This window comes from Mirounga leonina, unplaced genomic scaffold (assembly GCF_011800145.1).
Source record: "Mirounga leonina isolate KUSES-001 unplaced genomic scaffold, KU_Mleo_1.0 Mir_168, whole genome shotgun sequence".
NCBI classification, from domain to species: domain Eukaryota; kingdom Metazoa; phylum Chordata; class Mammalia; order Carnivora; family Phocidae; genus Mirounga; species Mirounga leonina.
Window position 1 is genome coordinate 2,781,142 of NW_023270426.1, and position 27,114 is coordinate 2,808,255.

The window sequence follows — 27,114 nt, forward strand, 5'->3', positions numbered from 1 at the left end:
AAGTGAGTGGGTTGATGGAAGGGGGGATGGATGCAGGTGGAGGAAAAGGGAGGTAGAGGAGTTCCAACCTACGCTTAGCAATTAAGTATGCCCAAAGATAATAGAGCATTAACTAGCGGAGGCTATGTAATGACCTAGATACATTTTACCGCACATGCCATCTTCAACCATGTATAAATCAACATAATATATCAAACACAGCACAGAACATTCATTAGGCAAACGTAGCACACATTATAAAAATGGCATTTCTTCTATTAGCAAAAGAAGGTAAAATGTTTTCTTGTTCTTCTAGTTTTATTTTGGGTGGGGGAGGGGCAAAGGCAGAGGAAGAGAGAGAGAATCTTAAACAGGCTCCATACCCAGCTCGGAGCCCATCAAGGGGATCAGTCTCACTATCCTGAGATCACAACCTGAGCCGAAATCAAGATCACATGCTTAACTGACTGAGCCACCCAGATGCCCCTGTTCTTCTAGTTTTAAAACTAGTAAATGATCACACCATAGAAAATTTGGAAAAATTGGGGAAAGCACAAAAAAGAATAAAAATTTTCCATAATGCTACCACTCAGAGATAACCACAGCTAACATTTTGGGTCTGTTTTCCCGCTGTCTGGGCAGTCTCAATCTCTGCATTTGCTTCTTTGTTTTTAACAAAAATGGAACCATAGCATTGCGACTCTTCTTTGAGTGGCCTTTTGTTTTGTTTTATTTTAAAGGGTAACTCTATGTGGCAACATGATCCAGATAACTATTCTTTTGTATTGTTATTTTATTTTTTATTTTTTAAAAGATGTATTCATTTATTCCAGAGAGAGAGATAGAAAGAGTGTGTGTGTGTGTGTGTCTGTGAGCAGGGGGAGGGGCAGAGGGAGAGAGAGAATCTCAAGCAGACTCCACACTGAGAATGGAGCTTAACATGGGGCTCAATGGTAGGACCCCGAGACCACGACCTGAGCCAAAACCAGGAGTCCAGACATTCAACCACCTGGGCCACCAAGCGCCCCTGTGTTGTCATTTTTAAAACATAGAATGCCTACATTTCAATTTGGCAAAATAATTTAACCCTCTGGTTGAACATTTGGACTAATTGCATGCCCTCCCCCCTTTTTTGGCCACTTTAAGAACACTAAAGGAAACATAGGGAATGTTTATAAATATCCATGCTATTTGCATTAGTATAAATCCCAAAAGTTGAATGAGTTAGTCAAAGGGTAGAAACATTCTAAAAATTCTGAAGCATTTTGCTGGATCACTCCAGAAAGATTGTAGCAGTCACATCCTTACCAACAGGCTATATGCCAGTTTTCCTATACCTAATTGTTAATACTAATATTAGCAGTACTAATTATTAATCCTCTTACACATTTGAAAGATTAAGTTATATCATTGTTTTAATTTGTGTTTCTGATAAAGTTGAACATTTTTTTTTTTTTTAGATTTTATTTATTTATTTGCGAGAGAGAGAATGAGAGACAGAGAGCATGAGAGGGAGGAGGGGCAGAGGGAGAAGCAGACTGCCGAGCAGGGAGCCCGATGTGGGACTCAATCCCGGGACTCCAGGATCATGACCTGAGCCGAAGGCAGTCACCCAACCAACTGAGCCACCCAGGCGTCCCAAAGTTGAACATTTTAAGTAAGATTTTTGGCTATTTGAATTATTTCTAAAGTGAATTGTTCACATTTTTTTTTTTATCTGTAAGAGGTTTTTCTTTAGATATGAAAAAAAGTTATCTAGTTGTTATATATGCTGCAGATATTTTTCCTAGCTTGTGATTTGCCTTTCAAATTTGTTTATAGTGTCTTTTGGTAAACTAAAATATTTCATTTTAACTAGACTACTTCTGGGGCACCTGGGTGGCTCAGTCGGTTAAGCGTCTACCTTCGGCTCAGGTCATGATCCCAGGCTCCTGGGATCAAGCCTTGCGTTGGGCTCCCTGCTCAGTGGGGAGCCTGCTTCTCTCTCTCCCCTTCCTCCTGCTCTGCTCTCTCTCACTATATCTCTCTCTCAAATAAATAAATAAAATCTTTTAAAAAATGAACTAGACTATTTTTTAGAGCACTTGTAGATTTAAGGAAAATTACACAGCAAGTATAGGGAATTCCATTTACCACCTCCCCATTGCCCTTTCCCCCACACACTTTCTGCTACTGTAAGTATCTTGCATTAGAGTGTTACATTTGTTAGAATTGATGAACGAATATTGATACAATATTGTTAAATAAAGCCCATAATGTATGTTAGGTTTCACTCTGGGTGCTATACATTCTATGAGTTTTGACAAATGTAGAATGACATGTATCCAAAATTACAGTATCATGCAGAGTAGTTACACTGTCATAAAAATCCCCTGTGCTCATTGCCCCCCTTCTCCCCAGAGTCCTGATAACCACCAATTTTTTTACTGTCTCTCTGGTTTTACCTTCTGCATCATGTTACATGGTTGGAATCATACCATGTGTGGCTTGTCCTCACTGGCTTCTTTTCACTTAGCAACCTGCATTTAAAGTTCCTTCTTGTCCTCTCATAGTTGGATAGCTCGTTTCTTTTTATCGCTGAATAACACTCTATTGTATGGATATACCGCAATTTGTGTATCCATTCAGCTATTGAAAGACATCTTCGTTGTTTCCGATTTTTTTTTTTATTTGCAATTACAAATAAAGCTGCTATAGGGCACCTGGGTGGCTCAGACAGTTAAGCGTCTGCCTTCAGCTCAGGTCATGACCCCAGGGCCCTGGGATCGAGCCGTAAGCGGAGTCAGCCTCCCAGCTCAGTGGCGAGTCTGCTGCTCTCTCTCTCCCTCTGCCACTCCCCCCGCTCATGGGCATGCTCTCTTTCTCTCAAATAAATAGATAAAATTAAAAAAAATAATAAAGCTGCTATAAACATTCTTGTGCCAATTTTTGTGTGGACTTAAGTTTTCAACTCATTTGGGCAAATAACCTCAATTGCTCAATTGCTAGACTGTACGGCCAGCCTTTATTTAATTTTATAAGAAACTGGCAAACTGTCTTCCAGTGTGGCTATACTTTGCCTTCCCACCAGCAATGAGTGAGAGTTCCTGCCGCTCCTCCATATCTTCTGCAGCATTTGGTAGTGTGTTTTGGATTTAAACCATCCTAATGGGTGTATAGTTGTATCTCATTATTTTAATTTGCAATTTTCCAGTGACACAGGATGTAGATCATCTTTTCATATGTGTATTTGCCTATTTTATGCAATGAAATGTCTCTTTAGATTGATTGTTGCCCATTTTGTAAAGTTCATTTTTTTATGGTGAAGTTTTAAGATTTCTCTGTACAGGTCCTTTATCAAAAGTATTTGATTTTCAGACAATCAGAACCATTTATTTTCTGGCTTCCGTCTTTGGTATTCGTCTTCTCTCCCCTCACATTATAAATATTCATTTGTATTTTCTTTTAGTAATTTTATGATTTCATTTTGAGACCGTTATAGCTGGAAATCTCAAACTTTTTGGAAGAGATGATTTCATTTTTCCCTCCATTTAAATCCACTTAGATATAATTGCCTTGCCTACTTTTGACAACAGTGCAATGGAAAATTGGGGACTATTGATATTCGATGAGTCATTATTGTTGATGCAACCAAATGATCAAGTAACAGACAAAAAGGCTGTGATCTCCTTCATTCTCTCCCACGAGATCGGACATCAGGCATGTGGTAAAATGTTCTTTCTTATTTCACATGAAGATATTCTCTAGCTGTTCTACCAAGGATAGCAAAAAACAAAATAAAACCTCTACGGTACACCAAATTTTAAAAAATTATTCAAGAAGTGGGACAGTGAAAGAAAGATTATGTAATCAGATCTTGTGTGAATTTGAACTATTGGTGATGGATCATAGCGATGAGACCTCCCAGGCCCTTCAGAGTTCAGATATTTGCATCCAAAAGTAAACTTCACTCCAGGGAGCCCTCTTCAGGGAAAGTAAGCCAACCAGAGCTATGATTATTTGTTTTCATTCCACCTTAAAATAAGGAATATTCAAAAAGGTCACTGAAAGATATCCACATTTCATCAGTAGATTGTTTGAACTTTGTTTTTGCTTTGTCTGAAGAGGGGCTCAAGGGGGATATAGGCAATTGGTTAAGGTGTCAGTGAGATGAGCAATCATCAATCCTCAAGCCGCATACCCAGAGGTGTTGTAAACAACGATTTATTTCATTAGATCTGTGCTTTTACAATGTGATCTTAGAAGCTTAGTTATGTGTTTGATGGAGGTTCTCCCATCTGCTTTTTGACCTTGACTCCATTAATACAAATTTGTCCATAAGGAAATTATCTAAACAAGGAAATTATTATCTTCTTGTTATGTAGATCCACAAGACGTTTTGGGAAAGAATGATCTATCGGGATAGAATAACACTTCGTTGCATAGTCAACACAAATTTTGACAAGTTTCGGTCAGTCACCCAAAATGCCATTTTTTTATGATTGTTCAAGCAGCACATTGTTCTGAAAGACTGGCTGCTAGCTATTAATGCATGACAGCTATTGCAAGAATTTGATTAAATACTAGGGTACAGATTAGTTGGTGTTAGAAATTATTGTGTTTTTCTTTCCTGATTCCATTCATCGTCCATTTGACACTTTGTTTCTGTTAAGCTCAAATAGAAAATAATTATAGCAGAACATATGAGTGACTTGGACATGGGGCAGATCAAAACATGTTCTTAAGACAACACAACTGCTTACTGCGAAATTTTGATGTAGTCTATTTAGACTCTAAGATGCTGTAATTAGTAGGTGTTGGGTGAATATTCCAGACTTTTGCCTTATTTAGATTAACATAACCCTTGAGGAAGTAGACGGTTTCAGACATGCTACTCTAGCTTACCTTTATCTTTGAACATGACAGTTTTAAAACAAAAATTGCTTTCAATCATTGGATATGAAATACTTATTTTAAGGAAATGCATGACTGATACCTCTTCATGTTAAAACCACAACATGTTTTTTGGGGTCCTGTTTTCCAGTTCTGTTATTGAGGGAAATATAGTTTCATTATGTCTTTGACCTTCTATGTATTTAACATGCAATTACAATAAATATTCCTAAAATTAAACTTAAGAAAGCTCTTTTTTCTCCCATCTCCAAAAGTGGTTTGGAAATTTGGTTACCATGAATTGGTGGAACGATATCTGGCTCAAAGAGGGTTTTGCATCTTATTTTGAATTTGGAGTAATTAACTACTTCAATCCTAAATTCCCAAGAGTAAGTATGTCTGTTACGTTTACTTATTAACTGTTTCTCCTAATTATGAAACTAATGTATTTTGTTGTTTCAAATGTGTAAAATACAGAAAAATGGAAGGCATATTAGATTACCTGTGATACCAGAGATGACCAGTGTTATCTTTTTTATGTTTTCTTTTTCCAGGCTTTTACTCATTGTAAATATACATAGAAGTGGGAATTACTTTTTTACACAGATACGTGTAATGTCTTCTGTACTTCATATTATATCAAGAGCATTTCTGCAAATCATTAAATCATTTTTGAAAACAAGATTTTTAAGGGTTGCCTAATATTTTATTTTATCACCTTATAAGGTATATGCCTATTATCTTTCCCTACTGTTAGATTTTAGGTCATTTTCACTAGACTCAATTTTAAAGCCATTGTAATCAGTAGCCTATGACTTTAATGATAAGTAATATGCTATAGTATAGATTATAAAATATTGGATAGATCAGCTGTGTAACTGGTATCACATATATTGTAGCTGATCCCATTTTGCTGTTTTGAATAAATAGTAAACTGAAAATATAAATTCACGAATATGCAAATCTGATGTTTTCAACTGTAAGTTCTATTTCTGGTCAATCACGTAGATTAATTAGGTAGTGCTTTCAGAATGGCATGATAAAACGGAATTGCTTTAATTTGAGTTAAATCTTTAGATGTAATATCATTCTTTAACATGTACCTCACTTCTTGATAGCAAGCCCGAGGTCCCTGCTTTCTCTCTGTCCCTGCCTCCCTCCACCTTTCTGACACTCAAGACTGCTCATCCTACTGCTCCTGACTGGCCTGTCCCTCATCCCACCTCCCGGTGTTTCCAAGCTTGGTTCTTCGCTTCTTTTCTTCTTTCCCCATCCTCACTCACTATATTGATATTTGAAAGACTGATTGATCTCCACTGGCCAGATCTTTATTACAGGTGAAATGTAATACCGCCCACTTTGAAGGAGATCCTAAGATGTTTTTCCTATTCTATTAGCAATAAAATTTCCCCTTTTTAGGAAAGGATGGAGATGGTAGATAGATGATATTTGGGTTTTATTGATTATTTGGTGGAATCACACAGTTGGCAAACCTAACTTGACCCCTCAGAAACTTTCTCGAAAAATCCCCCTTTTTTTTACATGTTCGTGACATCGCAGTTTGTGGGAAGCACTGGGGTCTCAGCCTCTTCATATCCCTGTTCCATGCCACCCACCTATGCTTTGCAGAGTTGGTATAGATCACCAGCCACCCCGCAGTCCAGCCACTCTGCCTCCCCTGGATTGGGCATCTTCACCTAGATAAGGAGACTGAAGTCCCGGATGGTTAGGTGACTTGCCGAAGTCATTTGCATGATGGGGACAGAACTGTGATTATAACCCAGTTGTCCGGGGCTAGTCTGATGACGAAGGTAATGACCATAATAACAACAATAATACTGCGTTTCCTATTCTCTGAGCACTTAGGACGTAAGTCCCAGGTAGTTTGAGTTTTGTACGTACGTCATCTTACTCAATTCCCAAAACAATCATCTGAGTGTAGTTGTCACTCTATTTTCTAGTTGAGGAAATAGGCGCAGGAGCATTAAGTAAGCTGTTCAAGGTCTTACGGCTACTCTATGTCGGAGATGAGATTCGGTTCCAGATGTCTCTAACTCCACAGTTACGCCTTCACCCAAATGTGCTCCACAGAGAAAACACATGGCAGTGTTCTTGTCCCCCAAGAGCTAATAGGAGGTGTGTGGGAGTTCATGATATGACTCTCTTCATTTATATAAACTTTATATATGTAGAGTAAACTTTCGTTGTCTTCAGAAGTCCTTTCCATATACTCTGTAGCTATAAAATTGTTTGTGTCTCTCTTTTATAAGATAGAACCTATGCATGGTTCATGTCACCGATAACTGTTTATGAAAGCATTTGGTCGCATCCCCAATTAACTCTGCTTGGATTCAATAAGAAAAGCAGTTGCATCCCCATGAAACAATTAGATTCACCCTTTATTTTCTTTCTTTTTTTTTTTTTTTTTAAGATTTTATTTATCTGAGGCAGAGAGAATGAGAGACAGAGAGCATGAGAGGGAGGAGGGTCAGAGGGAGAAGCAGACTCCCTGCCGAGCAGGGAGCCCGATGCGGGACTCGATCCAGGGACTCCAGGATCATGACCTGAGCCGAAGGCAGTCGCTTAACCAACTGAGCCACCCAGGCGCCCTCACCCTTTATTTTCTTAATTGAATAGAATATATCATTAACATCAGTTACCTCTTAATGCAACTGAAATTGGCTAAGGTATTGTCATAATCTGGGAAAATTTGATGAAGATATATTACTAGTGTTTTTGAAACAAAGATGATAAGATTAACCTCTTTTAATCATTGGTTTCTTAATTGCTCTTTTTTTTTTTTTTAAGATTTTATTTATTTATTTGAGAGAGAGTGAGAGAGCACACACAGAGGGAGAGGGAGAGGGAGAAGCAGACTCCCTGCTGAGCAGGGAGCCCGACACGGGGCTGGATCCCAGGAGCCTGGGATCACGACCTGAGCCGAAGGCAGATGCTTCACCGACTGAGCCACCCAGGTGCCCCCTTAATCACTCTGTTGTGAGTCTACATTTCTCAGTGTCTGTGGAGCTGAGTGAATATAACCCTTGGCAAAAGAATATCAGATCCTGTCGCTTGAGGCAATTGCCATGAGCTTTGATTTTTAAAAGTTGAAAGCCTTAGTTCAATGATCTTTGAGAGATCAAGAGCTTTGGTTTCCTTTTAACCTGGTCATTTAATTGACATTGGGGAAGAGAATCACAGAGCCATATGCAGAAACAGATTTCCATCTTTTCTTTCTTGGTCTAATTTCAGCTGAAAGTCATTAAAACGTGTTATGAATGGGTCCTGGTCACAGATTCAGAAAACACTGGGGACCAGTGGTTTGACGCAACTCTGTTGCTACCCTCCCCCAACTTTTCTGTCTCTCTTCCTAGGCTTGGGCTGAGGAAGCAGCAGTCTTGGTGGAGGGAAGGGCACGTGGGAGCTGTGCAGCCAGTGAGATCCTACTCTGGTTTTAGAATCATTGTAAGTGGGGCACCTAGGTAGCTCTGTCGGTTAAGCATCTGCCTTCGGCTCAGGTTATGATCCCGGGGTCCTGGGATCGAGCCCCGCATCGGGCTCCCTGCTCAGTGGGGAGCCTGCTTCTCCTTCTGCCTGTCTGCCTACTTGTGTTCTCTCTCTCAAATAAATAAAATCTTTAAAAAAATAAGAATCATTGTAAGTTGAACACCTCTGAGCTTCAGTTTCTCATTTGTAAAGTTTCATGCAGTCATTCAACGCATTGTTATCTACTACATAACATCATGACAACTACTATTTACCAAGTGCTCATGTTATAGAGTATTGTTTACATTATCTGATTCAATACTGAAACAACTCTAAAGAAATATGATGATGATGATAAGTAATTGCAAGTAGCTAAACCTTCTTGAACAGGTCCTATTTGCCAGGCACTGTGCTAAGACATTTATGTAAATTAATTTAGTCCTGAAAATAACCCAAGGAGGACAGTGTTGTTTCCTCCATTTCTAGATGGAGAAACCGAGTTTCAGAGAGCTAAAGTTGGTTTCCTTTTATGAGTAACACAAGTCTAAAGAGGGTAAGGTAGGATTCACACCCAGGTGGCTCAACTCCAAAGCCTGTGTGTTTGTTGTTTTTTTTTAAGATTTTATTTGTTTATTTGTCAGAGTGAGAGAGAGAGACAGCACAAGCAGGGGGAATGGGAGAGGAAGAAGCAGACTCCCCGCTGAGCAGGGAACCCAATGCAGGACTCCATCCCAGGACCCCGGCATCATGACCTGAGCCGAAGGCAGATGCTTAACCGACTGAGCCACCCAGGCGCCTCAAATCCTGTGCTTTTAACCACAGTGATATTCCATGTAAATTTATTATAATAAATACTGTTATATTTCTCAGGATAATAATAGAGTTAATATGAGGAGGTCTTTTTTTCTAGATGCTTGCAGCTTGCAGGAAGAAAGTAATGGTGGGTATACAGACTCAGTTTCCCCTATCACTGTATTCAGTGGCCAAATACGATTTTTTAAAAGTCTAACATCACTTTTTGTGTGTTTCCGTCCAGCAGGATTGGAACAGGCTGGGACAAGAGTCACCTTATGGGAAGCCCAGAGGAGAAAGATTTGGGGATGTTGAGGAGAAGGTGTTTGCCCCATTCATCACAGTTAACTTGTGTGATGAGAGAGATACCAAGAAGATGATAGAAGATCTTACACCAGGCAGACAGAAGACAGACTATCCATTCTGAGAGGGAGGGAGGGAATTCACAAAATATGCAAAAGGCTATGCATAAAGGTGTTCGTTAAGATATTGTTTAAAACACTAAAAAGCTGGAAGCAATTTAAATGTCTAGCTAATAGGGAAATGATGAAGTCAGTTATGGTTCATTGACTCAGTGGGCCCTTCTGCAACCATGCATTTATTTGTTTTAATGTTTTGCTTTTACAGAAGTGTTATCTGCTCCACTTTGGGAAGAAGGAAGTCATATGTGATTTGACCACACTGTGTTCATCACTATTAAGTTTTGGCTTGTTTCCTTCCAGATTATGTATGTTTCATTTATAATGCAGTAGCCATTTTTAGGGATAGTTATGAAGATGAGGTAACAGAATTTTTAAACGAATGTCATAATAATTAAGCAGGACAAAAGTTTTTACGTCCATGTGAATAAATAAATACTTAGGGAAAGAGATTGGAAAGAACAGTACTGACATTCTAATGTTGACTATCTTGGAGTGTAGGATTATGGGTGCTTTTTATTTCCTCTGTTTTCCACGTTGTACTTCGAGGACACGTGGGTCAACTGTGAGACACTCTCAAGAATGCTTGAGTGTTAAACTAATAAAACCTATACTGAATGAGTAAGATCAGACTTACACAAATGTCTCCTCTAACTCCTAGCTACTCAAAGCGGGATTGTCACACTAGCAATCAGCATCATCAGGTAGTTGATTAGAAATACAGACCCCAACCCAGACCAACTGCATTCACGTATGAAGCAATCAAATCCCCAGGGGATCCTTATTCGCATTAAAGTTTGAGATATATTGCTCTAAATGGCAGGCTGTCTCATTTCTGGAAGAGCTGAGTTTGACAGTAGCCTAATCAATGTGTAAATAAGTTGAAAATAATATGCTAAGAGGAGAGGGTTGGTTGGAATGTTGGCCAGTGGAAGTGGGCAGAATTTGAAGGAGTCAACTTGGGGGCCCCAGAGATAGCCGCTAGGGAGGTGAGGCTGCTTGTGGATTATGAGGGGGCTCGCCCACCTCTGCAGGGTGGGAGCCAGCTATCTGTGCTGTTTCTTTGCCACTATCCTTTCTTTGGCTCTGCCATGTCCCACACCTCTTTGGTTGTACGTTGGTCTTTCTTCTACCTTTCCTTCGAAAAAGAAATGGCCCTTGTCCTCTGTCTGAGAGAGGTCTAGTTTTCTGGAGAGTTCTGTACTTATTCGAATATAATAAATTGCCTTCTCATAATGCATGATCTAGAAACTGTAGTATGCAGCCCATGGATTTATTTCCAATTACAAGTTATGACATCATCATCGAATTTGTAAATCTGGTGCGTTTTGGTCTGTAAATGTTCACTGAAGAGAGACTGACCTATTTTAAGGGGTTATGAATAAAATTACCAGTACAATTCTAGAGGATTAAAACCACCTAGAGATGCTATTCCCTAGAGGGTCTTGTCTGTGTGATTGGGAACCTCCTTTGGGGAAATGTAGATAGCTCTCTTGGAAAACATGTTGACTTCTGTAATGGAGTTTTTAAAAATGGAAATAAAAAGGGGATTAAATGGGAAGGAAAGTATCTTAGGGTTTTGTTATTCAAGGAATCCTTATTTGGCATATGGCAGCTCACAGAGCACATCTGAATGAATTTTTCCCCTCTTCAGTGTCAGTTTTTGAAAGTATTTTTTAAATTTTATTTTATTATGTTAATCACCATACCTTAACATCATTAGTTTTTGATGTAGTGTTCCATGATTCATTGTTGGCGTGTAACACCCTGTGTTCCATTCAATACGTGCTCTCTTTAATACCCATCACCAGGCTAACCATCCCCCCACCCCCTTCTGAAAGTATTTTTGAAAGTATTTTGAAAGTATTTGAATTTTGTGCTTCTGTGATACCGAAGAAGTTAATGTTGCTCAATCTTTTCCTTTTAGAATGAGATCTTTTTTTCTAACATTTTACATAATGTCCTCAGTGAAGATCACGCCCTGGTGTCTAGAGCTGTGTCCATGAAGGTGGAAAATTTCACAGAAACCAGTGAAATAAATGAGCTCTTTGACTTATTTACTTACAACAAGGTAAAATCAGTTCTATATTTCCTTTTGTTTTGCACTCTTGCAGTAAGGTACATAAAATGGATTCTAAAATAATAGACTAGTATATACTATACAAACTTTGATGCAAATAATCGTATTTTATTTAGCAAATGGATTTCAGAAAATGTGGTTAAATCTATCATCATCTAGCAAATATTATTCAAGTCCATATTAGGTGCTCAGTACCATCCATAATTATAAAAACACTGAGGCAACTCGCTACTTTTAAGGTGAACCCTTCTGTTTGGTAGAAATTTATCCTTAACATGTAAATATCTCAGCTTAAAATATTTTGTGTATCCTGAATTATTTATATGAAGAACATTTGTTCACCTTTCACCTATTAGTTAGTGACAGTCTACTATTTTATCAGCATATTTGGGGATAACCCAAACATTCAACTGAAGTACGCAATATAATCGGGAGAAAAACCCAGAATTTGCTTATCAAAATTGAATGTGTCAGTATTTATATACTGACTTTGCTCAAACAATGGACTGTTTCTTGTCTTAGGGAGCATCTTTGGCCCGAATGCTTTCTAGCTTCCTGAATGAGAATTTATTTCTCAGTGCACTCAAGGTGAGTTTACAAAATTGTTACCTAGAAGGCAGGAAACATAAATTGTTTTGGGCATGTTATTTATTTTAACCTTAACTTTTCCATTCTTTTTAACTTCTCTATTTTTTACAGTCATATTTGAAGACATTTTCTTACTCAAATGCTGAGCAAGATGATTTATGGAGGCATTTTCAAATGGTAATTGTCCTACTTCCTGATATGCGTGTTCAATGAATGAATGAATGACTGAGTGAGTGAATGAATGAATGAATGAATAAACTAAGGAAGCATTCACATAGAGAGTTGAGCAGAGTTCTGAATTTGGTCCTGAATACCACCCACTGAGGATTACTGTATAAATGAAGAATAGAAGAGCCAGCCATGTAGTTTCTTTTGGGAGATGGTTACCTGAAAAGATTTTGATGTAAATATCTGCTCTTGTGATGATTTTTTTAAAACAGGTCATCGATGACCAGAATAAAATTCTTTTGCCAGCGACAGTAAAAAGCATAATGGACAGTTGGACCCACCAGAGTGGTTTTCCAGTTATCACCTTAAATGTATCCACTGGTGCCATTGAACAAGAGCCGTTCTATCTTGGAAAGGTTAAAAATGAGACTCTCCTAACCCACAAGTAGGTACATTTGCTCCTCTGCCTTCACCTTCCTTGGGGTTGAGCTCCGACCAAATGGAAAGCAGCCTGCGGGTGAGGAAGCCTAACACCGGGCTGAGTACCACTCTTCTGCAGTGGGGCTCTGGGATGGCATCTTTTGCTCTGCGAGGGGTGTTCCTGGGGTGCTAGGATGAGGTGGAACCCCTGATGTCCTGAGCGAGGCCAGAGACTTGCACTGAGGGGCTCAAGGCAGTGCCCCACCCCCGGCATTTAGCATGACGCCAGCAAACAAAACTGTGAGGGTTATGTATCCTCTTTGTCCTTCAGACAGAAGTAATGAATTACTCAGGATTCTGGGTGAGAGGCAGTCAAATAGAACCCAGCATGGCCTCACGTTAAGTAAGAGAAAAGGGGATCCGGCTGCAAGGTCGTCTTTTTTTCCCCCTGGAAATGGAACTGAATGGTCCCTGGTCCTTGAGGAATAGTTCTGCGCATGTCCACACGTGCATGTATGTGTATATTGATAGCCATGCTTATACTATTAGAATTATGGCCTTTAGATTCCCTTATACCTGGGCTTAAATACCAGCCTCACCAAAATTCAAACCTTCTGATATAAAATCTGAATTTTGTGCTTACAACAAGGTAAAATCAGTTCTATATTTCCTTTTGTTTTGCACTCTTGCAGTAAGGTACATAAAATGGATGCTAAAATAATAGACTAATATATACTATACAGACTTTGATGCAAATAATCGTAATTTTATTTAGCGCCTTATCTGTAAAGTAAATGCAGCAACGTCTATCCCAGGGGATTGTTGTCAAAAGGAAATGAAAAACTGAGTATAAAGCTAGTGTTCATCACTTCCTCTCTTCTTCCCTTCCCTTTCTTAACTTGTCAGACGATGTTCAAGTGTGTTGGATAACGTTCTGTTGTTCACATCTCACTGTGGTTAAGTATCAGCGTAAATGAGGGAGTAATTTTCAAATACTATCACCCAAATATGGAGGTCATCCTGCTCTTTCTTTAAAACCCCAGGGAAGAAGAACAGAACTGAATGTCCCTACTCACTCTGCTCTTCTGTGACTTTTTTTAAAGTTTTTATTTTAATTCCAGTTAGTTAACATCCAGTGTTCTGAGAGCTTCAAGTGTATGATGTGGGGATTCAACACTTGAATACATCACCATGTGCTCATCACGATTCCGTGACTTTTGAGAAGATGTGTGCCTTAGCTGTTAGATCAACACAGACCCTCATTCAAAGTCTTTAAGAAACCAGACTTGTGAGCATTTGAGCATGATCACAAGTCCAGTCCAAACCCCAAGGAAGTGTGACTCTTCAGATGACTAATGTCCTCCTGTGGTCGTCTCCTTCCTCCAGGTCACGTCCACCAATGTGAGAAGAATGTCGGCATTCAGTAAATATGAATAATCTGGCTGATCCATGCTGAACGCTTTTCAGATGGGGAGAAAGCTTGAGGCAGAAAAGCATTTTAAAATGTTTGTCCAGCTTTTTCTTCTGAAATTACTCTTTGCCTCTCTTGGCACGGATGGGTTTGGGTCTGTCTGCAGCATTGAACAACCCCTGAGTGAGGCCAAGTGGCTATAATTTAATATAAACAGGTCTTGAGAGTTTCAGATACAGAAAGGAAGGGAGGAAGGAAGGAAGATAGATTGAAAGAAAGAAAAATTGAAAGAAACAGAAGGGAAGGAAGGAAGGAAGGAATTCAGATACAAGATTGTCTTAGTAGCCACCTTAAGTTATAAGAAAAAGTAAAGAGGAAGACAGACTAATAGAGAATAAACAAATGGCCAAAGAAAAAACAGCTTATAAAAACAACAGTGAAGAGCCCCTGGATGGCTCAGTCGGTTAAGTACCTGGCTCAGGTCGTGATCCCAGGGTCCTGGGATCGAGTCCGCATCGGGATCCCTGCTCAGCCGGGAGCCTGCTTCTCTCTCTGCCCCTCACCACACCCTTGTGCTCTTTCTCTCCCTCTCTCTTTCTCTTTCAAATAAATAAATAAAATCTTTAAAAAAGAAAAAACGACAGTGAATAATCCTAAGAGCAAACCCTTGCCTATCCAGAGAGAATGACCAAAGAATTTGAGTCCTGTCATTTTATCATCTCAGTTAATATGGGCTCAGAGTTTATATCTTATGTATGAAAATTAACTGAATTTTTGGTTTCTTCCTAATAAGTGACACATGGATTGTACCTATTCTTTGGATAAAAAATGGAATTACACAGTCTCTAGTCTGGCTAGATAAAAGCAGCAGTAAGTAAGATTTATAAAATATCTTCACATATATGCATGAATATATATTACACCCATATATAAAGGCAGAGAATAAAATGTTGAAACGTATAGCCTTTGAAAAGCTATCTTGCTTAAAACTAAAATATTATTTAACATAGAGAGCTTTAAAGAAAAGTTTCAAATCAAAAGCCATTATATGTGAAAAAAATACAATTATATGGTAAGATCAGTATATATTTTAGAATTCCTTTACTTTTTGTTGGATGCATTGGGTTTATTGTTGAGGATTAAGAGGATATAGTATAAGCATATACTGGAAAATTTTTTTAGATGTACCATTTCACACTTTTCCCATATCCCTTTGTAGAAATATTCCCTGAAATGCAAGTTTCAGCTTATGATCATGACTGGGTGATTCTAAATTTGAATATGACTGGATATTACAGAGTTAACTATGATACATTAGGTTGGAAGAAGCTAAATCAACAGCTTGAAAAAGATCCTAAGGTAAGGTTGCTTTTTATATGTATTATTAAATATCATTAATAATGCACTCTTAAGTCTTGTAGAGTCAAGCTTTCATAAACCCCTCTGGTGAGAAGAGACTCTGTCCTTCCCTAACCCCAAGCCATCCTGGATTTTTTCCCTCACTCTTAGAAAGGGCAGATTTAGGTTCAATGTATTGGGCTTTTGACCATTAATATCATTTTTTTCAGCCATTTTACCTTTCTAGGTAAAAATCAGAATACCTTTCCCAATTAACCATTAGTTTTGTGATCTCAGACAAGTTACTTAAATGTTCTGTTTCCATCTCTTCACTTTAAATAGGAACAATACAGCTTTGTTACTTATCATGAGGACTAGAGACAATGTAGGTAAACATATGCTTACAGTTTCTAAGCCCTTAATGGGTACCCAGTCTATGCTAGAAAGTGTTAATTTTTTAAAAAAAATTATATTCTTACTCTCCCTGAGAGAATTTAGTTTACAAAATAGCAATAGACTCTAGTACCACTTTACCACCAAACATAAGTCATTCTCCCTTATGTAAATATTAAAATGTTGGCTAGCTCTGGTCAGTCAGATTTTGATTGGTTGAATTAAACCAAATCTCCACTGGTGGAGATGGATGCTGGTGTCAGACTCTCTAGAGTCTCTAGAGTTGGCTCTGCCCCCAAACCACGGGCAGTTAGTTCACTGAGACACCATTCTTCAAGCTAGAGCATTGAGCTAAAAGATGCCTTTGGTGTCTCTGTCTTCGAGAGTTCTCCGAAACATGCAGCGACCTCTCTAGCAGAAGATGACCTTCGGTGTATTGGTCCAGAGCTTGGCTTCTGCATCTGGTAGACTTGTGTTCATGCCTCGGTTTTCCCATCCATCTAATGATGTTTTAATAGACCAACGTTAAATAAAGAATTGTGAAGATTAGTCAGGTGATACGTGTATCATGTTTAACAGAGGTGGGACCCAGTTCCCTACCAGAACATATTCAGTAATTAAAAAAATATATTAGGAGGCTTTTGAATATACTGGAAAATCCACACATCATAACATTTTATTTTTGAATCTTTTTCAGAGTAGCTACCCTCTTACTTGTTTCTAAGGGCACTGTAAGCCATGCAAGCAAGGGCATGCCATTCTAGCAATAATTTCTGGAAACCATTGTAGACTTACTTATTGAAAAACTGAGGTCAGTTATTTCTACTACATAATTGGGGAGCAAATAAAACAGCGTGTCTGTTATTAATATTAATTTCGAAAATGGAAGTGTTATTACTGCCAGAAAAGAAATGAGACCAAGGAAAGGTTGAAGTCTGGCTTGCTGAGAAGCTCAAAGCGAGTGTTGTGAAGATGGATTTTCTGGGACCAAACCCATGAAAATGCGTGAGGTGTTGAAGGAAGGGGATAGGAGGCTCTGGGCCCCTGAGGCCCCTCTAGCTGAGACAGAGTCCTGTGGCCTGTCCATGCCAAGGGGCTCAAGCCCAACCTTAACCAATTGTGTTGGCAATGGACCCCTGACTTTTTGTGATTCCAACCGCTCTGTTGGTGGCATTGGATCAAATTAGTAAAATCTTGACAAGACGGACACCGCTCAGAGGACATCAGTATTACCAAAATAGTGCTAAATAATACATACTTAAGGCTTCCCGTGCCAAAAATTCTCCTGACAACTATTTGGACTGTGCAATGCAATTGAACGTACACTCTCTATCCCGGAGAGCCTTTTAAACGTGGCTTCCCATTTTTGTTTTCACCTTGCCATGTTTTTCAGGGAGTTTTTTGGCAAAACTCTCTGCCAGATGAAAGACTTATGATTGATGTCCGGAGGGATCATTTATCAAAACCAGATGTATAATAAATAAATCATGGGGACTATCCTCAGTGATCACCATTTCCCTGTGCGTGAGACAATTCACGTAAAAGGGCTTCGTAAGAGACCCTGATCTTGAAACACTGTTATGATTTTGCAGAATTATTTTATGGCTAAGAAATGTTCTCATTTTTTCCTGCCCAAATTTGGATCTAATTTGCAGGCCATTCCTGTTATCCACAGGCTGCAGCTGATTGATGATGCCTTTTCCTTGTCTAAGTGAGTATGTTGTCTTCACTGCTGGCTTTTAAGTGTACCTTGAGCATGTAATAAAACCTTACAGCCTGATCACCGTGCAGTGAAATTGCTTCTTCAGTTTATACAGGGCCCAGCTTATTCGGATTAGGATCAAGTTCCATGGGTACAGTGGAATTTTAGAACATAGAAGTTGCTGGGATGGACATCACTGTGGATGTACTTTGAGGGCATTGGGCTAAGTGAAGGAAGCCAGTCACAAAAAGATAAATATTATATGATTCCACCTATATGAGTTCCTTGGAGTAGTCAGAATCCTAGAGACAAAAGGGAAGGGTGGTTGCGGGGGGCAGGTGGGAGGGGGGAGTTTGGGGGAGTTAGTGTTTAATGGGGACCAAGTTTCAGTTTTACAAGATGAAAATGTATGTCGGCGTTTTAAAAGACTTCTAAGTCTACATCTCCACCTGTCCCCTCCTTTAAAGGAGAAGTTTTAAAAACGATGCGGTAGAGAAGATGTGCCTAGGAAAACGTTATCGTGTTTAAATATTTGGAAGATTATCACAGAAAGTATTAGAATTTTTATTTTTTAAATTTCCATCAGGAAGAAAAACTCAGGGGAAAACACAAGTGATTTGGGCTTGCATTTGTAAAGGCTGTTAAATATCAAAAGGGATACATTTAGGAAGGTTGTAGATGCATTCACATTTTTCTGTGACATTGTAAGTTAGGGAAATAGCTGACATATCAAAAAAAAATAAGACTATCAATTGAGATTTTGAAGTAATTTTTTTTACCCTAGGGTGATGGCTATAGGTATAATTTTAATGAGATATGGCCTATGTTTTAGTGTACTACAGAAATACAGATTTTATTTCTATTACATTTATTTGATACATTTATTCATCCAGATAAATTCATATGTGTCCAAAATTTAAATTTTCAGACAGTAAAATTAAGGAGTGTATATAATAAATTATCCAGTGTGTTCTCTCTGTCTTTGGCCTGTCCTGTTTCTTGAGTGAATGTCTGTTTATTTTATCCTTCATTTCTCTACCACTTTTCCCTCTATGACCTGCAGCACATTTCCTCACCTGCTGCTTTGCTGAAACCCCTCTCGAGGAGCACCATGACTCTGAGACTGTTGACCATATCCTCCGGGAAACTTCTCTTGGTTTCTGGAGACTCTGAGACACAAACCCGGTTCCCTTGTGTCTGATTTTTCTTGTGTCTGATTTTTCTCCGTGCTCCCTTCAGACCAATCATGGTTCTATCATTTTCTTTTCTCTTTCCTTGGGACGGCTCATGCATTCTTATGGTTTTAGGGATCATTTTATTATGGGCACGTACAGTGCCCAGCAGATACAGGCCACTCAGTAAAGCTTTGTGAAGGGATATGTTCATGACTTCTAAGTCTACATCTCCACCTGTCCCCCCCCCCCCCCCGCCTTCTGCATATCCTGTGATCATTTAAACTCAGGACCTTACACAGTGGACTTTCTTTCTGTCTCTGAATTGCTCCTGCTATCAATTTCTCTCTGTCAAAGTGCCACGATTCTTCCCATCACCCAAACTTGAAACATCAGAGACATCCTTGACTCCTCTCTCTCTCTCTCCATCTGCCATTTGCCAACTGTCTTATCTCTTCTTTCTTGAGGATGTCTTTTGGATTCTCCCCCTTACTTACCACCTTCACTGCTTCCATGCTAAGCCAAGCACCCCTCATCTTTTACTTAGTCTGTTATGTTAGCTTCCAGCCTTCAGTTCCTTTAAATTCCATTCTGTCTTCTTCAGCACAGTGGCTATAAAATTTTTCAGCATCTACTTCGTGATGTCACCCCGTGTTGTTTAAACACCTTCCTACTCCATGTAAACTCTTCATCCTGACATTCAAGGCTCATTACAGTGTTGATCCACCTTATTTTCCAGCTTCCACCTCTCAACTCCACACTGAAGAAATCCTGCACCTCGATTGCTTGGTCTGCTCATCACACAGATTCCCGCTTTATCTTCTCTGTCATAAGCAGCCTTCCTCTTTCTCTCTCTCCGTTTCCATCTTACCCAGGCTTCACTGCCCTTCTCACTTTCCTCCTCCCAGGAGGCCTTCCCTGACTTTTCCATCACACACATGGGTTTTCCTTCTTTGCTACTTTTATTATATTCATTGCCTTTTCTCGGACTCATTAACAGCTTCTTATGCCTAAGTCTCAGCTTCTCCCTGAAAGAATAAGATCCCCAGTGGTAGTCAAGAGTTGTGTCCTACACACTAGTTTGTGTTCCTGTGAGTATCTGGCAGAGCATTGGATAATGACTTCTAATCAGTACTTGTTGAATGGAAATTATAATCTCATAAGAATGCGTACGAAATGCACAAATATTCTTTTGCCCGCTGAGCAGTCCAAGAGTTGGCCTGGATTTTCCTCTAGTCTCCAAAAATTGGGGCACTTGAATGTACCAAATTGTAATGGAGGGTCTGTCAGCATTGCTTGGCTCCTACCTTATCAAGGAGCTGGGACCTCTAGCTTCTTGATTTCACATACTTTATTAAAGTCAGGCGTCGAAGCATGGGACAAATATGGAAAGTGTGCAAATTACTTAGCGAGTGGAGGTTTTTTGAGTGTGTATTTTTTTGAACCAAACAGAAACAATTATATTGAGATTGAAACAGCCCTTGATTTAACCAAGTACCTTGCTGAAGAAGATGAAATCATAGTATGGTATGCGGTCTTGGTGAACCTGGTAACCAAGGATCTTGTTTTTGATGCGAACAGCTATGATATATACCCATTATTAAAGGTAATTTCCTTCTTTGTTGTGTGGTTTAGAAAAAGTCCTCTCTCCCTCTTTCCATAACTAGACAGCATCTGTGAAACACCTCTTCCCCCAAGTCATAGTCTATGAGTTCCAAATATATATTAATTTTCTTAGGAATGACTGGTTACTCTTAGTCATACTTTAGTCATAGACGTGGTCTAGGAGATGAGCATGAGAGAAGCTTGGAAAGGCCTCTAGTTCTTGGTGAAGTGACAGTGTGCCCTAAGAACCCAGAAGTGGATGGAGATGGTATGCCTTTTCTCTGATAGCAACTATTCTCCTAAAAGATTGTTAGTCAAACAGCGGAAGACTTTTAACAACCCTATATTCATCATTGAAATACTCTGAACTACAGGACTAGCGCTTCACCAGAGAGGCATGTTCCAGAAAAAGTAAACATTTTAAAGCTGCTTTTGCTGCTGGCAAGTGAGAGAGGAAAATGGGAATTCATCAAGCAATGACACACCATCATAACTGAAACAATAGAAAAGGAGAAAACTTCCATTATTAGATCTTAAACAGTGATCCTAAGAAAGATGGCTCAGGGCAAACCAAAGCAACAGTTAGGGATCAGCCCTTTGGAGAGCTAGGGACCAGAAACAAATCAGAAAGTGGGCCAGATGATCATTCCAAGCAAGCTTCTGGGGCAATTGGAAGGTGAGATCACAAATACCTCACGGGTCCAGACTTTCTTTCCTCTGCTGTCCAAAGAGCTGGTGGAAACGTCCTTGCATGGGGGGACGGTGACCCAGAAAAGAAAGCATTTAACTGTGGGATCAAGGTGGCTCATTGATAAACTCTGATGCCTGGTTCTGGGTAAAGAAGTAAAAACTAGGATTTGTTTTTATTTTTTATTTGAGAGAGAGAGTGCACAAGCAGGGACGGGGCGGAGGGAGAGGGAGAAGCAGGTTCCCTGCTGAGTGGAGCCCGATGCGGGGCTCGATCCCAGGACCCTGAGATCATGTCCTGAGCTGAAGGCAGACGCTTAACCAACTGAGCCACCCAGGTGCCCTAGGATTTGTTTTTAATGAATGTCAATGAATAGCATCTACTTCGTGCTTGGGGATGTATTGTAAATGGATAACTTTCATAACCTTGCTATTCACCCAGCTGAGAGCTCAGTTGAAGAAAATTTTTTTCAGACTCAAGGCTTAAAATTGTCCAAAGCGTAAATCAGTTGTCCCAATTTTTCTTGGAGGTGTAGATACGAAGCATGGGAATGTTAAGGTAGAAATTTTAATGGTTTTAAAATTTTATGTTTCTTTCTCTATCTTGAACACACCTGAAAATGTTCCAGGTGATGTGAAATGGTAATAAGAGCTAAGATTTATCGAGTTCCTACGTTCGCAGTGCGTATTCACATATGTAATATTGTTTTGTCCTCACCAAACTGTAATATTGGTATTCTCGGCAATTCCATCGTACCAATTAGGCACCTGAATGTAGAGAGGCTACAAAATCAACCAGTTACACGTTTAGTAACAAAGACAACTTCTCAGGAGATACCTGTCACTCCTCTATTCCTGTCTTTTCAGAGAAAGGGAAATACAGGCAAATTCAGTGTTGTGAGCCATAGCTAACTGCAGGTTTTCCTTATTGTTTGTAGAAGTATCTGTTAAAGAGACTTATCTCAATATGGAATATGTATTCAACTGTCATTCGTGAAAATGTGGCAGTGTTACAAGACGACTATTTAGCCCTGTAAGTATTTTTTTATTTTTCTATATTGAATATGTATATTCAATTTATATTCAATTCAGTTTATAATTGAATAAAATGATTCACGTTAAAAGACAGCCTTCCAATGTATATTAGGAAGACCTCGATACCTATGATTTAACTGGGAGATTTTGTATGCTCCTTGAGACCAGCGTCTTTGGGATGGGTGAGCTACATGTTCCCCAGTAGGAAATAGTAGTTTGGGATCTTAATTTACCTGCAAAGTACACGCATGGACACACAGGAATCTATAGCTCTGTATTCTCAAATCTTAGGCCCCTGGTTGAGGTTGTGAGTGTGTCCCACCATTGGTGAAGGGTTGTACTGTTTAAAACCAGCCTATACCGATGCATTGAAGGCATAGGGAGGCCAGAAGAGAAAAAAAATCCTTTCCGTATGTTATTGGTGACAGAAATTCTGCCATTCATTACACAAATATGATGAGAGACGTTGCCTGAAATAGTTTAGTCATTTGTGTGTGAGCATGAGCAAGTATTGCAAATGATTTCCATATTATTGGTTTGGTGAGGGCGGTAAGCATGTTGTCATGATGGTCTCGGAAGGGGGTGAAAGGTACAATAAGGCTGCAGTATCCCCAGCCTCCTGTGACCCAAGATTTGTAGGGAGAGAGGGGAGACGTGAGGGGAGCTTCTAGATTTAGGGAGGGAATTTGTTATCTATAACAGTACAGGGATTATGTTTACAGCTCTAATCAATATCAGGCTGAAATCAATCAGACCAAACAAGAAATACAAAATAGACAAAATGGGATTATTCTCTGTCAAGGGGAGATATTTCCTTGCTAGGGCAGGCAACTGGAAGGACATGGGGTTGACTAGACACTTAGACGGGAGACGGTGAGGACTAGCGGGATGGTCAGTGGGCAGACGAGTCGGGTGCGTGAACTGGAGGACAAAAGTGTGCTCACTCAGGGCACCACAAATGTTAGCCAGCCATATCCTTGGCTCTCCTAAATTGGACTCAAGTGACCTGCTTTTTTTAGCTTCCTGGGGCCAGTTGTCTTCCAAGTAAACTTGGAGAGTTGTGTACTCATAGAAAACCCCGTCTTGCTGCGTCCAACTTGGGATGGGGAAGGAGAGGGCGGGAGCGGGTAAATGAATGCTCAGAACTGTCTTTCAGAGGCCCTCCCCCCTTGGACATTCTACTTCTCCTTATCGGAAGGTCAGGCCAGGCTGAGGTTGCAACTGGAGGGTGAAGCAACCCTGATTTGGCTCTTGCATTTTCTGGAAACTTAGGGCCAGTTTGAGGTCCTTTCCTCTGAATCCAAGTCAGAGAGAGTTGGGAGTATGGAGAGACACACCTCCAGGCATCGCTTCTCTGGACTGATTGCTGTTCTTCACCGTATTCTTTTTTTTTTTTAATGTAATTTTGATTTTTTATTGATATGTTAATCCCCATGCATTACATCATTAGTTTTAGATGAAGTGTTCCATGATTCATTGTTTGCGTATAACACCCAGTGCCCCATGCCGAATGTGCCCTCCTTAATACCCATCACTGGGCTAACCCATTCCCCCACCCCACCCCGAACCCTCATTTTGAACTTACTTCGTTTGGAACAATAATGTGTAGTGCTGCTCAGCTGTCAAAACAAAACAAAAATCTCTCTTATTTATCTGGACACGAACATAAATAGCCAAATAGAGCAGAGGAAGAAACAAAAGTTCCAGCAAGGGAAAGCACATTGAGGAAAGAGAAAGAAACCCCTCCCTCTCCTTTCCGTGTATAGAGAAAAGAACTTCATTTTTGAGGGTATTAGATCAAATACTCTCAAGTCTTTTTTCTTTCTATCCATAAGGCAATTATTATAAGAAAGGGAGGAAAACTAAATTGATAACAGATGTGGAGTGTGTGTACTCCCTCGTGTGTTTGAGGGAGATGAAGAATGGCAGTAATTTATTTCCGACTTTTAAAAAATACCAGTCTTAGGAGTTTATTTGGTGCCTGAGAGCCTCTCAGCAAATATTTCTCTGAGCCTTAAATAAGTTTGCCATCCACAAAAGCTATTTTTTCACAAACCCCGATGTTATCGGAAGGATATTTTAAAATACCCATCCTCTCATGAAACACATGTACTTGGAGTAGGAAAAAAAATAAATGTAGCAAAACAAAATGTTTTTCTTTGTGCTTTCCTTTAAGAGTAGCCCTGGAAAAACTTTTTGAAACTGCGTGCTGGTTGGGCCTTGAAGACTGTCTTCAGCTGTCAAGAGAACTCTTCAAAAACTGGGCGAACCATCCAGAGAATGAGTAAGACTCATATTGGATTGCCCTTGGTTCTGTCCTGTTTCAACACCAATAATTTCTCTCCCTTTTCGATGTTCTCATTCTGGGAGTGATTGTTTCGTTTTTGCTTGGGTAGTCTGTCTCCTATTTTTTTCAAATATCCCTCCCCGTTTTTTTTCTTTTGCATTGTCTACCGTAGGTCTGGGTATGACAGTGGATTCGAATTTATGCAGTGTGTTGTCACCCTGGGCCGCTAATTGTCAGCGTGTTCCCTAATAAGCTCTTGTGCGTATCTTTTTTTTTTTAAGATTTTATTTATTTATTTGAGAGAGAGAGAGCACGAGATGGGGGAGGGTCAGAGAGAGATCCTCTGCTGATCAGGGAGCCCAAGGCGGGGCTTGATCCTGGGACTCCTGGATCATGACCTGAGCCGAAGGCAGTCGCCCAACCAACTGAGCTACCCAGGCACCCCATTTGTGCGTACCTTGAGTCTTATTTCGGTTGTTCCTCGATGGTTTATTATTGTGATTTATATATAAGTGTGTCCAAGGAGCTCATTCTCTTTGAGTTTGCATTCCCTCTGAGAGCTGAGACGAAGACTATATTTCTGGTTTTACTGTGTTATGTCTAATGCATCACCTCAGGTGGACTCTCAAGAAATGTGATCTTAAGACATGAGATAAGGAACACCTGGCTGGCTCGCTTGGTAGAGCATCTGACTCTTGATCTCGGGGTTGTGAGTTCAAGCCCCACACTGGGTGTGGAGATTACTTTAAAATATATATATATATATATATATATGAGCCCAAGCTGAATTATCAGTGTATGTTGATTGAACTATTATAATTTCCTTCTTTCTTATAACTCCTTAGTTTCTAAATGAATCTGATGTTCTTGTCTCACAATATTAATGCTAATGACAGTTTCCACAGTTGGCTTTCTCGATCCCTACTTTTGATCATTACATCTGAGACCTCAACATTTTTTTCTAGGTACATCCTTCTAAAATATAACATCTAAATAAACATATCACATAACTACTATGAGAAATATCACTGCATGTTCTACCTTACAGAATACCTTCTCCGATTAAAAGTGTAATTTTATGTTATGGCATCGCCTTGGGAAGTGAGGAAGAATGGGACTTTCTGTTAAATATGTACGCTAATAAAACAAAGGAAGAAGAAAGGATTCAACTCGCTTATGCGATGAGCTGCAGTAAAGACCCATGGATACTTAACAGGTGATTACGGTCAACTTATCTTTGGAGTTCCTGGCGGAGGAATGCAATTAATAGACCAAAGGGAGAAAAATAGAACATGTGCTACTATAGGAACTCAAAGAATACCTGTTTGTGCCCTCCTGACTTAGCACCATATGGGATTTTAAGTCCACTTGTTGAAATTTGCTTTCTATTGGATAATGTTTGTGCATTTATTTTCTGCAAATGCATTTTTGCAGATATATGGAGTACGCCATTACTGCATCTCCTTTTGCTTTTAATGAAACAAATATCATTGAGGTGGTGGCAGCATCTGAAGTGGGCCGGTACATCGCAAAGGACTTTCTAGTCAACAACTGGCAAGCTGTGAGTGAAAGGTAAGAAGGGAATGCAAGGTTGGTCATTGGTTTGGTGCTAGATGTTCAACCTTAGTCTGACTAGGTTACAAAAGTCCTTTGCACGGACCAGAGAAGTGATGATTTTTCTTGCGTTTAGTCTCATTTGTGGAAGAGAAGGTCGCTTACCCTCAGTTTTGGCTTTCTGTATGAAAATGGGTTTGCCTGGGATTATACCTACCTGTCTCCCGGCTTTGCCCACTAAGAAGTTTGTCATCAGAGACATAGAGTAGAACAAGTCATGTTTTTTTTTTTTGGTGTGAGTGCACGCCAACCATTCACTTATTTTGGGAGGTAGACCACTATATTACAAGAAACAATGTTCATGACTATGTCAGTCTGGCTGTTGCTTGGGTCTTATTTGTCAGATTCCCTTTACGTATCTGGTTTCCATATTCTCGAACTTTCCATATTTCTTACCTTTTAAGATTAAATCTGCTTCCTTCGTAGCCCCCTGTTGGGTAAAATGTACACTGACATGCAAAAATCAGACAGCATGCCCTTGATGGTTCGTCTTTCTAGCACATGACTTAGTCATACATTCCTGAAAGCCTAGAATAATGCGTCCTACAAGTACTCACATCTGCTAGAGTTAGCAGATACTTAGCAGATCCAAACACCTGTAAAGCTGGAAGGTACCTTTCATAACTAAGTTTATTCTTTTGGAACAGAAAGTATATTTAGAATATAAATGTTTAAGAATGTGAATATAGGGGGTTCCTGGGTGGCTCAGTCAATTAAGCATCCGACTCTTGGTTTTGGCTCAGGACATGGTCTCAGTGTCGTGAGATCAAGCCCTGCATCGCTGAGCGTGGAGCCTGCTTAAGATTCTCTCTCTCTCCCTCTCTCTCTCCATGCACTGCAGCACCCCCAGTTCTAAAAAAAAATATATGAATATGGCTCTCTTACAAAACAAAATCCTGCAAAGTTTTTCTTTTGTTTATTGAACTCCTTTAAACACCAAAAAAAATGTGCTTTTAAATCAGAAATGTACAACATGTAGCTAAAAGCTTGTTTGCATAGTACCATTTTCCTGGCTCATCGCAGAACACACTTACTGAGAAAATTGACCTTATGTCCACTGTTAAAT

The 27,114-nt window shown here is 39.6% G+C and overlaps 1 protein-coding gene across 2 annotated transcripts in view; it reads left to right on the top strand.

Annotated features, from left to right (window-relative positions):
* Positions 1-27,114, top strand: part of LVRN (laeverin) — an 87,618-nt gene that overhangs the window by 28,167 nt on the left and 32,337 nt on the right. For both annotated transcript variants that reach the window (XM_035013949.1, XM_035013950.1), the window contains exons 5-18: positions 3,524-3,678; positions 5,127-5,240; positions 11,476-11,619; positions 12,151-12,216; positions 12,328-12,393; positions 12,657-12,829; positions 15,009-15,085; positions 15,435-15,574; positions 17,602-17,657; positions 20,273-20,426; positions 22,051-22,145; positions 24,324-24,431; positions 25,483-25,650; positions 25,869-26,006. In XM_035013949.1, the coding sequence (XP_034869840.1) occupies positions 3,524-3,678; positions 5,127-5,240; positions 11,476-11,619; positions 12,151-12,216; positions 12,328-12,393; positions 12,657-12,829; positions 15,009-15,085; positions 15,435-15,574; positions 17,602-17,657; positions 20,273-20,426; positions 22,051-22,145; positions 24,324-24,431; positions 25,483-25,650; positions 25,869-26,006 (1,654 nt within the window). The remainder of the gene's footprint in view (positions 1-3,523; positions 3,679-5,126; positions 5,241-11,475; positions 11,620-12,150; positions 12,217-12,327; positions 12,394-12,656; positions 12,830-15,008; positions 15,086-15,434; positions 15,575-17,601; positions 17,658-20,272; positions 20,427-22,050; positions 22,146-24,323; positions 24,432-25,482; positions 25,651-25,868; positions 26,007-27,114) is intronic.